Genomic DNA, 16,876 nt, shown 5'->3' with positions numbered 1-16,876 from the left:
GAAACTGGAGTTTTCTGCCTTATGTTGAGCGTTTATGTTCAAAGCAGTACATTTTCCCACAAGGCAAATATAATCGTTTCTCACACTGGCTCCCTCGCACTCGCCTGCTCTTTCTTTCCTGTCTGCCTGTCACTTTTCTTTCATCTAGTTGTTTACCAACCTCCCTCTCCATGTAATAAAGCCCAATCATTGCAAGGATAGCGAATTAGATTATTCGTGGACTAAGGAGCCCGGTAAACGCAGAATAATTATCCTTTGAACAAAATCAATGTACACCATTTGATGCTGTGGTCCAAAAAAGACCGCGATCTGACCTTCTGGTGACTCCTGAGATGTTCATCATTGACATTGTCACCGCCTATTCCCCCTGGAAGAGTTTAATCTGCCATATGCTGCCTATGAAGTTCCAGACTCTCATTGCCTTTGTTACTCGCATGTCCAGCGTCGCTTGAATTCCGATGAATAATTCACTTCACCTTTCCCCTACAGTGCCTGGGTTAACTATCGCTTTCTGAGGAAACGCTGCAGGGTCGACTTCCTGCGGAAGATGAAGCGCGCAGAACGTCATTTTACGTCTCGGAAATTGAGAACAATCTTACACAGGTGGAACGACTGGGTGCACTTCCGCAAGCGGCAACACACTCGTAAGTCACACGCGGGCACTGAACGGTTCTGTATCAAACGTAATATAGTCTAAAGGTTGTTTTTACTTTCTTATATATTTGTCGGGGGTTACTATTGGGCGTTGATGACGTTTCTTGCAACCTTTTGGGAACAAGTAGAAGTCTGAGGACAGAATATATGAAAAGGTCCTAGGTGTCAATGTGAAGTGGACGCTGAGGTGAATGAATATATGTAGAGGTCCCAGGGGTCAATGCAGAGTGGACACTGAGGTGAAAATATGTACAGATCCCAGGGGTCAATGTAGAGTGGACGCTGAGGTGAAAATATGTACAGGTCCCAGGGGTCAATGCAGAGTGGACGCTGAGGTGAATGAATATATGTACAGGTCCCAGGGGTCAATGCAGAGTGGACGCTGAGGTGAAAATATGTACAGGTCCCAGGGGTCAATGTAGAGTGGACGCTGAGGTGAAAATATGTACAGGTCCCAGGGGTCAATGCAGAGTGGACGCTGAGGTGAAAATATGTACAGGTCCCAGGGGTCAATGTAGAGTGGACGCTGAGGTGAATATATGTAAAGTTCCTAGGGGTCAATGTGAAGTGGACGCTGAGGTGAATATATGTAGAGGTCCCAGGGGTCAATATAGAGTGGACGCTGAGGTGAATATATGTACAGGTCCCAGGGGTCAATGTAGAGTGGACGCTGAGGTGAATATATCCAGGGGTCAATGTAGAGTGGACGCTGAGGTGAATATATGTACAGGTCCCAGGGGTCAATGTAGAGTGGACGCTGAGGTGAATATATGTACAGGTCCTAGGGGTCAATGTGAAGTGGACGCTGAGGTGAATATATGTACAGGTCCCAAGGGTCAATATAGAGTGGACGCTGAGGTGAATATATGTACAGGTCCCAGGGGTCAATGTAGAGTGGACGCTGAGGTGAATATATGTACAGGTCCCAGGGGTCAATATAGAGTGGACGCTGAGGTGAATATATGTAAAGTTCCTAGGTGTCAATGTGAAGTGGACGCTGAGGTCAATGAATATATGTACAGGTCCCAGGGGTCAATGCAGAGTGGACGCTGAGGTGAATATATGTACAGGTCCTAGGGGTCAATGTGAAGTGGACGCTGAGGTGAATATATGTACAGGTCCCAGGAGTCAATGTGAAGTGGACGCTAAGGTGAATATATGTAAAGTTCCTAGGTGTCAATGTGAAGTGGACGCTGAGGTCAATGAATATATGTACAGGTCCCAGGGGTCAATGCAGAGTGGACGCTGAGGTGAAAATATGTACAGGTCCCAGGGGTCAATGTAGAGTGGACGCTGAGGTGAATATATGTAAAGTTCCTAGGGGTCAATGTGAAGTGGACGCTGAGGTGAATATATGTACAGGTCCCAGGGGTCAATATAGAGTGGACGCTGAGGTGAATATATGTACAGGTCCCAGGGGTCAATGTAGAGTGGACGCTGAGGTGAATATATGTACAGGTCCCAGGGGTCAATGTGAAGTGGACGCTGAGGTGAATATATGTACAGGTCCCAAGGGTCAATATAGAGTGGACGCTGAGGTGAATATATGTACAGGTCCCAGGGGTCAATGTAGAGTGGACGCTGAGGTGAATATATGTACAGGTCCTAGGGGTCAATGTGAAGTGGACGCTGAGGTGAATATATGTACAGGTCCCAGGGGTCAATATAGAGTGGACGCTGAGGTGAATATATGTACAGGTCCCAGGGGTCAATGTAGAGTGGACGCTGAGGTGAATATATGTACAGGTCCTAGGGGTCAATGTGAAGTGGACGCTGAGGTGAATATATGTAAAGTTCCTAGGGGTCAATGTGAAGTGGACGCTGAGGTGAATGAATATATGTACAGGTCCCAGGGGTCAATGCAGAGTGGACGCTGAGGTGAAAATATGTACAGGTCCCAGGGGTCAATGTAGAGTGGACGCTGAGGTGAATATATGTAAAGTTCCTAGGGGTCAATGTGAAGTGGATGCTGAGGTGAATATATGTACAGGTCCCAGGGGTCAATCTAGAGTGGACGCTGAGGTGAATATATGTACAGGTCCTAGGGGTCAATGTGAAGTGGACGCTGAGATGAATATATGTACAGTTCCCAGGGGTCAATATAGAGTGGACGCTGAGGTGAATATATGTACAGGTCCCAGGGGTCAATGTAGAGTGGACGCTGAGGTGAATATATGTACAGGTCCTAGGGGTCAATGTGAAGTGACGCTGAGGTGAATATATGTACAGGTCCCAGGGGTCAATGTAGAGTGGACGCTGAGGTGAATATATGTACAGGTCCTAGGGGTCAATGTGAAGTGGACGCTGAGGTGAATATATGTAAAGTTCCTAGGGGTCAATGTGAAGTGGACGCTGAGGTGAATATATGTAAAGGTCCCAGGGGTCAATGTGAAGTGGACGCTGAGGTGAATATATGTACAGGTCCCAGAGGTCAATGTAGAGTGGACGTTGAGGTGAATATATGTACAGGTCCTAGGAGTCAATGTGAAGTGGATGCTGAGGTGAATATATGTAAAGGACCCAGGGGTCAATGTGAAGTGGACGCTGAGGTGAATATATGTAAAGGTCCCAGGGGTCAATATAGAGTGGACGCTGAGGTGAATATATGTAAAGGTCCCAGGGGTCAATGTGAAGTGGACGCTGCGGTGAATATATGTACAGGTCCCAGGGGTCAATATAGAGTGGACACTGAGGTGAATATATGTAAAGTTCCTAGGGGTCAATGTGAAGTGGACGCTGAGGTGAATATATGTAAAGGTCCCAGGGGTCAATGTGAAGTGGACGCTGAGGTGAATATATGTACAGGTCCCAGAGGTCAATGTAGAGTGGACGTTGAGGTGAATATATGTACAGGTCCTAGGGGTCAATGTGAAGTGGACGCTGAGGTGAATATATGTAAAGTTCCTAGGGGTCAATGTGAAGTGGACGCTGAGGTGAATATATGTAAAGTTCCTAGGGGTCAATGTGAAGTGGACGCTGAGGTGAATATATGTACAGGTCCCAAGGGTCAATATAGAGTGGACGCTGAGGTGAATATATGTACAGGTCCCAGGGGTCAATATAGAGTGGACGCTGAGGTGAATATATGTACAGGTCCCAGGGGTCAATGTAGAGTGGACGCTGAGGTGAATATATGTACAGGTCCTAGGGGTCAATGTGAAGTGGACGCTGAGGTGAATATATGTAAAGTTCCTAGGGGTCAATGTGAAGTGGACGCTGAGGTGAATGAATATATGTACAGGTCCCAGGGGTCAATGCAGAGTGGACGCTGAGGTGAAAATATGTACAGGTCCCAGGGGTCAATGTAGAGTGGACGCTGAGGTGAATATATGTAAAGTTCCTAGGGGTCAATGTGAAGTGGATGCTGAGGTGAATATATGTACAGGTCCCAGGGGTCAATCTAGAGTGGACGCTGAGGTGAATATATGTACAGGTCCTAGGGGTCAATGTGAAGTGGACGCTGAGATGAATATATGTACAGTTCCCAGGGGTCAATATAGAGTGGACGCTGAGGTGAATATATGTACAGGTCCCAGGGGTCAATGTAGAGTGGACGCTGAGGTGAATATATGTACAGGTCCTAGGGGTCAATGTGAAGTGACGCTGAGGTGAATATATGTACAGGTCCCAGGGGTCAATGTAGAGTGGACGCTGAGGTGAATATATGTACAGGTCCTAGGGGTCAATGTGAAGTGGACGCTGAGGTGAATATATGTAAAGTTCCTAGGGGTCAATGTGAAGTGGACGCTGAGGTGAATATATGTAAAGGTCCCAGGGGTCAATGTGAAGTGGACGCTGAGGTGAATATATGTACAGGTCCCAGAGGTCAATGTAGAGTGGACGTTGAGGTGAATATATGTACAGGTCCTAGGAGTCAATGTGAAGTGGATGCTGAGGTGAATATATGTAAAGGACCCAGGGGTCAATGTGAAGTGGACGCTGAGGTGAATATATGTAAAGGTCCCAGGGGTCAATATAGAGTGGACGCTGAGGTGAATATATGTAAAGGTCCCAGGGGTCAATGTGAAGTGGACGCTGCGGTGAATATATGTACAGGTCCCAGGGGTCAATATAAAGTGGACACTGAGGTGAATATATGTAAAGGTCCCAGGGGTCAATGTGAAGTGGACGCTGAGGTGAATATATGTAAAGGTCCCAGGGGTCAATGTGAAGTGGACGCTAAGGTGAATATATGTACAGGTCCCAGGGGTCAATGTAGAGTGGACGCTGAGGTGAATATATGTACAGGTCCTAGGGGTCAATGTGAAGTGGACGCTGAGGTGAATATATGTAAAGTTCCTAGGGGTCAATGTGAAGTGGACGCTGATGTGAATATATGTACAGGTCCTAGGGGTCAATGTGAAGTGGACGATGAGGTGAATATATGTAAAGTTCCTAGGGGTCAATGTGAAGTGGACGCTGAGGTGAATATATGTACAGGTCCCAAGGGTCAATATAGAGTGGACGCTGAGGTGAATATATGTACAGGTCCCAGGGGTCAATATAGAGTGGACGCTGAGGTGAATATATGTACAGGTCCCAGGGGTCAATGTAGAGTGGACGCTGAGGTGAATATATGTAAAGGTCCTAGGGGTCAATGTGAAGTGGACGCTGAGGTGAATATATGTAAAGTTCATAGGGGTCAATGTGAAGTGGACGCTGAGGTGAATATATGTAAAGGTCCCAGGGGTCGATGTGAAGTGGACGCTGAGGTGAATATATGTAAAGGTCCCAGGGGTCAATATAGAGTGGACGCTGAGGTGAATATATGTAAAGGTCCCAGGGGTCAATGTGAAGTGGACGCTGAGGTGAATATATGTACAGGTCCCAGGGGTCAATGTGAAATGGACGCTGAGGTGAATATATGTACAGGTCCCAGGGATAAATATGAAGTGGACGCTGAGGTGAATATATGTAAAGGTCCCAGGGGTCAATGTGAAGTGGACGCTGAGGTGAATATATGTAAAGGTCCTAGGGGTCAATGTAGAGTCGACGCTGAGGTGAATATATGTACAGGTCCAGGGGTCAATGTAGAGTGGACGCTGAGGTGAATATATGTACAGGTCCTAGGGGTCAATGTGAAGTGGACGCTGAGATGAATATATGTAAAGGTCCCAGGGGTCAATGTGAAGTGGACGCTGAGGTGAAAATATGTACAGGTCCCAGGAGTCAATGTAGAGTGGACGCTGAGGTGAATATATGTAAAGTTCCTAGGGGTCAATGTGAAGTGGACGCTGCGGTGAATATATGTACAGGTCCCAGGGGTCAATATAGAGTGGACACTGAGGTGAATATATGTAAAGGTCCCAGGGGTCAATGTGAAGTGGACGCTGAGGTGAATATATGTAAAGGTCCCAGGGGTCAATGTGAAGTGGACGCTGAGGTGAATATATGTAAAGGTCCCAGGGGTCAATGTGAAGTGGACGCTAAGGTCAATATATGTACAGGTCCCAGGGGTCAATGTAGAGTGAATGCTGAGGTGAATATATGTACAGGTCCTAGGGGTCAATGTGAAGTGGACGCTGAGGTGAATATATGTAAAGTTCCTAGGGGTCAATGTGAAGTGGACGCTGATGTGAATATATGTACAGGTCCTAGGGGTCAATGTGAAGTGGACGCTGAGGTGAATATATGTACAGGTCCCAGGGGTCAATGTAGAGTGGACGCTGAGGTGAATATATGTACAGGTCCTAGGGGTCAATGTGAAGTGGACGCTGAGGTGAATATATGTACAGGTCCTAGGGGTCAATGTGAAGTGGACGCTGAGGTGAATATATGTACAGGTCCCAGGGGTCAATGTAGAGTGGAAGCTGAGGTGAATATATGTAAAGGTCCTAGGGGTCAATGTAGAGTGGACGCTGAGGTGAATATATGTACAGGTCCCAGGGGTCAATGTAGAGTGGACGCTGAGATGAATATATGTACAGGTCCTAGGTGTCAATGTGAAGTGGACGCTGAGGTGAATATATGTACAGGTCCCAGGAGTCAATGTAGAGTGGACGCTGAGGTGAATATATGTACAGGTCCTAGGGGTCAATGTGAAGTGGACGCTGAGGTGAATATATGTACAGGTCCCAGGAGTCAATGTAGAGTGGGCGCTGAGGTGAATATATGTAAAAGTCCCAGGGGTCAATGTGAAGTGGACGCTGAGGTGAATATATGTAAAGGTCCTAGGGGTCAATATAGAGTGGACGCTGAGGTGAATATATGTACAGGTCCCAGGGGTCAATGTAGAGTGGACGCTGAGGTGAATATATGTACAGGTCCTAGGGGTCAATGTGAAGTGGACGCTGAGGTGAATATATGTACAGGCCCTAGGGGTCAATGTGAAGTGGATGCTGAGGTGAATATATGTAAAGTTCCTAGGGGTCAATGTGAAGTGGACGCTGAGGTGAATATATCTACAGGTCCTAGGGGTCAATGTGAAGTGGACGCTGAGGTGAATATATGTACAGGTCCCAGGGGTCAATGTAGAGTGGACGCTGAGGTGAATATATGTAAAGGTCCCAGGGGTCAATATAGAGTGGACGCTGAGGTGAATATATGTACAGGTCCTAGGGGTCAATGTAGAGTGGACGCTGAGGTGAATATATGTACAGGTCCCAGGGGTCAATGTGAAGTGGTGCTGAGGTGAATATATGTAAAGGTCCCAGGGGTCAATGTAAAGTGGACGCTGAGGTGAATATATTTACAGGTCCTAGGGGTCAATGTGAAGTGGACGCTGAGGTGAATATATGTACAGGTCCCAGGGGTCAATGTGAAGTGGACACTGAGGTCAATATATGTAAAGGTCCTAGGGGTCAATGTGAAGTGGACGCTGAGGTGAATATATGTACAGGTCCTAGGGGTCAATGTGAAGTGGACGCTGAGGTGAATATATGTAAAGTTCCTAGGAGTCAATGTGAAGTGGACGCTGAGGTGAATATATATACAGGTCCTAGGGGTCAATGTGAAGTGGACGCTGATGTGAATATATGTACAGGTCCTAGGGGTCAATGTGAAGTGGACGCTGAGGTGAATATATGTACAGGTCCCAGGGGTCAATGTAGAGTGGACGCTGAGGTGAATATATGTACAGGTCCCAGGGGTCAATGTGAAGTGGACGCTGAGGTGAATATATGTACAGGTCCCAGGGGTCAATGTGAAGTGGACGCTGAGGTGAATATATGTAAAGGTCCTGGGGGTGAATGTAATAAAGTGGACGCTGAGGTGAATATATTTCCAGGTCCTAGGGGTCAATGTGAAGTGGACGCTGAGGTAAATATATGTACAGGTCCCAGGGGTCAATGTGAAGTGGACGCTGAGGTCAATATATGTAAAGGTCCTAGGGGTCAATGTGAAGTGGACGCTGAGGTGAATATATGTACAGGTCCTAGGGGTCAATGTGAAGTGGACGCTGAGGTGAATTCCGTCGTGAAAGCTAGCAGATATGTGAAAGTGTTGGTACTTAATTTATTCACGTCGTTGCAGAGATGCAGAATTGAAATATTGATATTACCCTTTTCTCCCTACGTGAGTCCATTGTTGCATGGCCAGATTCTGTCAGTATTCACGACATGTTGCTCTGAGAAGAAAGACTGCTGAGCGAGTTATTACTGAGCAGGTGCCATGAATGCAATGTAGGGGCTGCTACTGGTTAAAATCGCCCCCAAGGTCACTGCGTAGTCTGCCATTAAAAGAATACTGTATTGACTGTAAAGAGAGTGAATGAGTGTTCAGGGGGAGATGGGTGGGGGGCAGGAGGCTGAAGGCTGCGGCTCTTAGACCTGTAATTAATAGGGCTTTGTTGGAGTGGCGTGTGATTATATGTCCAGAGGCCTCTCGTTGCCCCTCTCTGCCCCCACCCCCCAGAATTTTAGGGCCTCTTAAGCTTCTTGGCAATACGCTGACTCTACTGAATTGTGGTGCGCAGTCCTCTCACCATTTCTGTGGTCTGACAGAGCATGAACGGTAGCAGACACTATGGGCCACATTACGAGTTGGCCGGTATCCCAGCGGTAAATCTGCTGGAATACCGCCCAAACAAATTATCGTTACCGCCACTTGGTCCAGCGAAATTCCGCCGAATTACAAGTGATGGTAGCGGTGCAATTCCCCATTTAATTTCAGTCCATTGGACTTAATGGAGCTTTTCTGGCAGAATTACCGCTACAATAATTCCACCTATTTTGTCGATTTTTTGGCTGTGAGTTGGAGGATTTACCGCCAGGATTTTCCCAGAGTCAAATCCTCCACTCCATTCCCAAACTCGTAATTTGGTGTAGTGGTAAAGTTGGCGGTAACTCTTACTGCCAAACTCATAATGAGGCCCTATGTATCTTCCCCCAAGCAGCCCAAGACAAACCCTAGCATCATGTAATTGTGCATTAATCCGCTCCGTGATTCGGAAGAGCATTTGCGAGAAACATGCTATATTTTGATGCTTTACTCTCCATTGAGTAACACGTGACTCCCACATTTCAAGAAGGCCGCCTGATTAGATCGTTCAGCTGTGACCAGACCAACTGCACCCACAATCACCCTAGTACCCTGTGATTGGCCACCCAAGTGCATCTAATCCAATAGGGAGGACCGGCAGGTGTGAGCCCCCCCGCCCCTGACGAAGGCACCTCGAAAAAGGCGCCCGTTTTAGCCTATCTGCCAGTCGTGCCGTCGGCCTACCACTCTGCCCAACACTCCTCAGAACTGTAAGTACATTGTCATTGTTAATCTTATCCCCACCCGACCCACCTTCCATAAGAGCTTGACTATCACCCAAACCAACGGCAGGTTCGGCTAACTGCTTCCTGCCTTCTGTATCCATCCTGTCTACAGTGCTAATAGCACTGCTACACCACCCCTTTGAGTGCCGCACTGTCACCGCCACAACCCACCGTGTTACAAGCCCTGCGGTCACTCGTCTACAAACCTTTCACACCCGTAACGTCCCTGCACTGATGTAACTGTATTTAACCAGCCCTTGCATTGCAACTTGCTTCCCACACATTATTGCAGCATTTAAGGCTCTTGTACATTGACCCCGTAATCAAAAATCTTATAGTAAACTAAGCACTTCATTCGGAAGTACCTCAACGTCTATGTCTAGCGCTTCCCGCCAGGCTACTCTATCTATAACATTAACATGTGCATGACCTAAACACTGTTATTGCTTAATTGCCGTATGTGCCCAAACGCTGCTACTGTTTAATCGCTGTACTTGCTTGAAAGGATATTGTCATAGTCTTGCATTTATGATTGTACTATTATTTTACTAATCCACTTAATTTCCCATACCGGCATGCTTTGTATTGTTTGGCCAACTGTTTCTATATACAGCTACCGGAAATGCATGCACAGCTTGTTTTAGCCCACAGTGTGTATGGGGCTATTAGAGGCAATGCATCAGTGTACTGTTTACTGTGTACTGTTAAGCCAAACCGTAATGCCTTGATGCACCATTAATGTGACTTACTTAATAATTGTCACATATATAATGCACTGTTTAGCCAAACCGTAATGCCTTGATGCACCATTAATGTGACTTACTTAATAATTGTCACATATATAATGCACTGTTTAGCCAAACCGTAATGCCTTGATGCACCATTAATGTGACTTACTTAATAATTGTCACATATATAAGATCCTGTATTCACTGTCAAACTTACAATCCCCTTACTAAATCAAGTTGCCTATGATTTTTGTGTATCCTGACCCAGATTATCCCATGACCGCTGGTATTTGATTCAGGCCTTCTTACCTAATACATCTTGAAGCATCATATGCTTTCTGCACCTAGTGCACAGTGTACTACCTCATCTGCTGCCTTAAAAGTATACCACATATCTCGGTATTCGCTTCGCTGCCTGGCTTTGTGTGAGATTGCGTTATTTTATTCTGTTAGTTGTACACAGCGCCTTATTTATTGGCATGCACTGTAATTAACCTGCCTATACATCTGTTACACCGCAGCCTATCATGTTCCTACACATCTTAAGGTTTCAGACTTTATCTTAGTACATCCAACCCAACTAGACTACTCTTCCGCCATAAGATGTGTTCCCCAGGAGATTTTCTACCCCTCCTCACACTTTGTCCTAGGTTGCACTAACAGAAAACTGTTCACTCCCCTCCAACTTTCAGACCATAACTCTACCATGACACAGATACAAACCCTTTTATTGCTCAACCCTAATGATCATACGGGTCTACAACAGCGTCTCACATACGACACCCAACCACGTAACACTACCTCTAGAAATGCTAGACTACGCTCGATACTCACCAAACTATACGAACCACTAGCCAGAACTCTCACCACCTCTAACCGTAGGAAAATCATTCCTATTGTAATCTTGAACAAGAGTGCTAAAAGCCCTCACAACCTCCATCAGAGGGTACATAAAGGACATACTCACTACATGACCACGACCCAACCTACAGGCACTCTTATAACTACCATCCCTCACCTTAAATGTGCTTTAATTAATGCCAGATCCATGGTAGCTCATGCCATTGAGATCTCAGGCTTCATCCAAACTGAAAACCTAGACTTCTTGGCCGTCACCGAATCCTGGTTACACGCTGCTGTAGGTCCAGCCCTTATGTTAGCAATTCCCAGTGGATATACCATTTTAAGATCGGATAGAAGCGAAGCACATGGAGGAGGCAAAGCCCTGATTGTCAAATCTAGTCTGCCCATCAGACTAGCTCCATCTAATGATATCAACTCCCGCGAAAGTCTTACACCCAAATTATCGATCAACAACTCCCAGACCTCAATGATTCATGAGATATATAGGCCGCCAGGCCCTATTGGAACCTTTGAGGAGGATATTTCAACCATCCTTTCCAATAACCTAAAACATTCCACACAAGTTGTTTTCCTTGGTGACCTCAACTTGGGTTTCAACGACCCCAAAGACCCTTATGCAACTAGTGTGGCTAACATTCTCACCGAACTAGGCATTTCCCAAAGAGTACTCCACCCCACCCATAACAAAGGGAGAATACTTGATTGGGTAGCGGATTATAATTGTAATGTCTCCATTTCATCTATCTCCCCCCAGATTTGGACTGACCATCACCTCATAATATTCACTCTTGCAACTAATAGTTACCTCCCCCATTCCCAGCAGGCTCCACCCATTCCAACAAGGAACAAAAAAAACATTACCCTGGATAATCTTCTTCCCTTGATTTTACCCAAACTTAACTCGTTACCAGAAAACCTGGGCCCTGAAGTCCTGGTGAATGAGTTAAATAAATCAATGTCCACAGCTCTTGACTTAATCGCACTGCTTAAAATGAGAAAGTAAACCTAAAACCCTCCTCAATTCCTGGTGTACACCCTACCCGAAAACACTCAGCACCAACAAAAGACAATGCGAGGTCGCATGGAGATTACACCCCTCTGATGAAAATAAAAACAACCTCAAGGATATAGCCAGAATCTACAAAAAAGAAATACTGGTGGCTAAGCAGGAAACCTACAACAACAGAATATCCCAAGCCAATTCGAGTATAAATGAACTTTTTGTCATCCTGAAAGAAATAGAATCTCCTATCCCAATGCCAGAGAACTGTGTAAAAGACAAAGCCTGGTGCTCTAATATACAGCAAGCACTGGCCAACAAAGTCACAACTCTTCAGGCCAAAATTGTCAAGAAAAAAGACTCTCTGACCCAAACTCCCACACCAAAAATTTTCAACTCGTCTCCTCAAATCATCAATCACCCCCCTTTCAAATTCACCAAAGTGTCCATTATCGAGACAGAAAAAACTATCTTATCGCTCAAACCATCAAACTGTCAAGGAGACCAATGTCCAGCCCAACTAATAAAGGATGCAGCTAGATACCTAGCCCCCTTCATTTCAAAACTCATTAATGCCTCCTTTGCCACGGGATCCATACCTAGTAACCTCAAAGAATCCTGGGTGCTCCCTTTACTCAAAAAACAGACGCTAGACCCCTCCATACCCACTAACTACCGCTCAATTACAACAGTGCCCTTTCTATTGAAAATCATAGACAAAATGGCGTACCTACAAATATAAAAACATCTGGAAACTAACCACCTGTTAGGTGCACGCCAGTCTGGTTTCCGACCCCAGCATGGGACTGAAACAGCCTTAATAGACCTCAAGGCGCAGATTGATGAGCTTAGGGATAAAGGGAAATCCGCGCTACTCCTCCTTTTGGACTTATCTGCTGCATTTGACCTGGTTGACCACAAGATCTTATGCAGGTACCTAGATTTGGCTGCCCACTTTTCTGAAGGAGCCATAGTATGGATACAATCCTTTCTTAACAACAGAGCCATGAGAGTCTTCTCCCCCTCGGCGGCTGCAGACCCCATCCCTATTACATGCGCAGTGGCCCAGGGCTCCTGAGTCTCACCCACCCTATATAATATTTTTACCAAGCCCATTTTCGATGATCTGGATTCTCTCTGTATCACCTACACTAACTATGCAGATGATACTCAGATTCTCCTACTTCTTACTGGTGATTATGACAAGGATTTGGCCTTGGTGAACGGGGTGTATCTCATGATTCAGGCATGGATGGCCACCCATGGACTATGCCTTAATGACAATAAGACTGAGATCATCATCCTGGGCACATCCACTACCCTTAAAAAACTTGGACCTAACTATTCCACCTCCAACATTGACAGCAACCTGATTACCACCGTTCATGAGGTAAAAACTTTAGGTTTTTATCTTGATTCCACCTTATCCTTTAATAAACAAGTTAATGCGATGGCATCCGCCACTGCATACACTTGCACATTGATTAGAGCAGGTAAACCCTTACTGTCCAACAACAGCTACATTACCCTTGCCAGAACACTCATTCTCTCAAAGTTGGATTATTGTAACTCTCTCTACATTGGTGCCAATAAAACTACCATTAAGAGAATCCAACTCCTTCAGAACAACGCGCTCAGAGCAGCACTAGGTATCTCCAAGAGAGACCACATCTCTGAAACTAGAAGAGCTAACAACTGGCTGTCGACATATGAGAAGATCCAGCTAAAGGTTGCCTCACTTGTACACAAATGCCTAAACAACGCCACACCTTGTTATCCCTCTGAGAGAGTCACTAGAAATGTTTTACCAGACCCACTAGGTCTGCAAACTCCAACTGCATCACATTACCCAGATTCAATCTCCCCAGAGTTGGAGGATGCAGTTTCCAGGTCAAAGCATCTCAACTATGGAACTCCTTACCACACTCTCTGCGATCAGATCAACCTTACCTTACATTCCGACAGAACCTTACAAGGTGGATTAAAGACCTTGACAAATAAGGGCAGGCCCTATACCAACTATGATTGATTCATCCTTTGACTACCCTTGTCTGGCCATCTTGTATACGTATACATGTTCATTGACCCACAGGATCCACTGTGCTTGCAGGGTTTCTTCTTGGTGCCTACCTTTGGCACCACATGTATATATGACATTGATTTGTTTTGCTATGTATAGTTATTGCTCCATTTGTGTATTTAAACTGTTTATGTAACCAAGCTGTAAGATGTCTTATCCAATGCGCCCTAATACCCTTGGGTCTGATGTGCAATATAAGTAATAAAACAAACAAATAAACAAACCAATGAAGAGACAACTGTAAAAGAAAAGCATTGGCTGGCATTACGAACAATTTGAGCTTTTGTGTTGACATAGGAAAGGCACTGAATGACACGCATAGGGCTTATAAATGGAGTGGTTGAAGGCACACCTGGTCTATGACATTATTACACCAGAAGCGCATTTACAGCCCCAATTAGGTCATTAACTCTCAGAAGACTGCTTTGGAAAAACACTGACAGGCACCACTTCAAGTGCAAAGTTTGATGGTAAGGCTTGATTAAAGCAAGCACAAAGACTTTCCATGAGGCAGTGTTTTGGCAGGGTGGAGTAGGAACAGCATGGGAATGGCCATTGGAATTAGCATAGCCAATGGGTGAGGCACATAACCAAACACCTACAAGCTTTGTGTCCCTCCTCATATGCATTTCTCCCTAGCTGTACTGTAATACAATAGTTTCAGCTTATAGGTGGCACGCCACCTATTAGCCTAAACTAATAAGATCAGTACAAATCTTATGGATGCAAAGAAACTGCTTGGGTTATGGTTTTTGTAGGGGCATGTTTGAAGTTTAGTAAGAGTCACATCCGTCGCACTTAAATCAACACTGACAACACTGATTTAAGACTGACATAATTCTGAGCCTTTGTATGGAATTATTGATGCTAACAATTAGACCTTTCTCCTTGCATGTGCATACACACAACGTTTGGTAATGCTTTGACTTTGGAAATTACATTTCTTATTAATATAACACCTATTATTTCACTTTTTATGACAGTGCTTGGAAGCAGGACGCATGTGTCATGGCACACTTCTTATAAATGCGATAACATTAATGCTACATTTTGTATTGAAAAAGGACTGGAGGGAACAGGGGCCAGGAGAGGGTACAGGCCAAATATGATTAATGTTTATTTTTATCTGCACTAAGCGCATAGTTCAGTGAGTTAAATGCTCAACTGTGAGATGTGTCTGCCTGCACCTTCCAAGTTCAAATCTTTGCAGCGGCTAATCAACCCTTCATTCTTCTGAAGTTGATACATGTACCATTACATTTGGTAGTAATTCCACTGTAACAGCACTTAGAAGTGGGAGAGTTCAAGCATGAATATACATAAACATGTGATATAATAACATTCTTTCAGCATTAGGGAAACTCTAAACCACAGTAGCATCAAAATTGGGTATTTTGGCATGCCCCAAAATGATAGGCCATAGAAAGATAAAACAGTAATGTTGATTCTATATAAGAAGCTCTTGAAGTGGTGCATCCAGTCTGCCTGCCCTAAATGGACAAACTACTCTCTATCTGTTCCCTTTAGAAAAAAGCACATTAGCCACTGAAAGAAAGACAAAACGTACTTGAAATTAGGAAGGTTCCTGGCAGGGGGATTTGTGGTGCGAATGTCAAACTGCAGCCTTCATTAAATGCAATCTACACACATTTCACCTCACTAGAATCTGAAAACAAAAACAGTTTGTTTGCTGCAGTTCCCCGGCGCCAGGCCTCTTGTTGCTCAGTGCAGGGAAGGGTAAAGGGGGTGAGGGCAGGCTTTATGGAAGTGGTCCACCCTCCCCTTCCTAGAGACTCCACTGCACCAGCCACTACTATACTCCAAAAACTAGAAATACTTCCGGAAACCAGTAATGCTCAGTCACCAAGCAAACAGCCTAGGGAGGTCACTCACATGGTGATATTGGGTCATGACCCAGAGGAAGCCTAGGAATTCTGGGTCTGTGCATCAAGAATTGCCAGACTCTGGAAATCAGTCTGAAGATTATACAGTGGGATAATAAGGTGATTCAGAATCAGGCCAGGCGTTGGAGGCTTTCAAGCTGTTCAGTTAGAATTGGACTCTACTCTTTATGCCCCCCCACCAAATTGGACAAGAAATCTTAATAGCTTTTATTAAGCTGCCTTTTCAGGGTTAAGGCTTCCCTGCTGAATGCCATTCTTTGTTTTGCTACGCAGAGGCCAGTACACATGTCTTGTGATAATCTGTAGTTTTAACAGCCTTTCTATTGGTATAGCTAGGGTTTGACACAGGATGAGTTCACAGGGTGAAGTGGAAGGTATGCACATATGCCCTATATAAACTTTATTCCTCACAAATTGAAGGCTGGTGCACTTTAATAATTCACGGTTGGCCAAAGACAGACCTTTCCAAAACAATTTCAATAATCAGACATGTTTCATTCACCCTTCCTTTAGCTCTTTGGATTGTGGTATCTAATATTCTGGGAAATTAAAGTTCAACAGTGGAACTCGTCAAACTATCCAACCTGAAAGCTAAAACCAGGGAAATCACTCATTCAATTTGTATTAAGAAATATATTCTCCTATTATAGTCTATGCACCCCACAACTGCCTCCTCTAACAGAATACCTTTACCTAGGTTGCACTGAATTCACTCTTCCCATTCCTTATGATATATGTATTTTATGACGAGATATGTGCTCCTGGGATTTAAAAACAACTCACCATCTGAAACTACTTGTGCCCCAAAAAAGGTTTTTGCCATTTTCAACTACTGCCCCTTTTGCATTTTAAATCTTAAGACTACACCAGATCAATGCCTTTTTATTATGAACGTATATAGGAAGGTGTTCACAGCTGTAGGTAAGAAGGATCCTAGCCATCAT

At 44.9% G+C, this 16,876-nt stretch overlaps 1 protein-coding gene across 2 annotated transcripts in view; it reads left to right on the top strand.

Annotated features, from left to right (window-relative positions):
• Positions 1–16,876, top strand: part of FBXL13 (F-box and leucine rich repeat protein 13) — a 2,326,763-nt gene that overhangs the window by 303,053 nt on the left and 2,006,834 nt on the right. For both annotated transcript variants that reach the window (XM_069628059.1, XM_069628058.1), the window contains exon 5: positions 490–644. In XM_069628059.1, the coding sequence (XP_069484160.1) occupies positions 490–644 (155 nt within the window). The remainder of the gene's footprint in view (positions 1–489; positions 645–16,876) is intronic.

The sequence above is a fragment of the Ambystoma mexicanum genome, chromosome 12, assembly GCF_040938575.1.
Source record: "Ambystoma mexicanum isolate Mex_15411 chromosome 12, UKY_AmexF1_1, whole genome shotgun sequence".
In the NCBI taxonomy this organism is placed as follows: domain Eukaryota; kingdom Metazoa; phylum Chordata; class Amphibia; order Caudata; family Ambystomatidae; genus Ambystoma; species Ambystoma mexicanum.
Note: the sequence above shows the minus strand (reverse complement) of the source record. Positions and strands in the feature narration are given on the sequence as shown.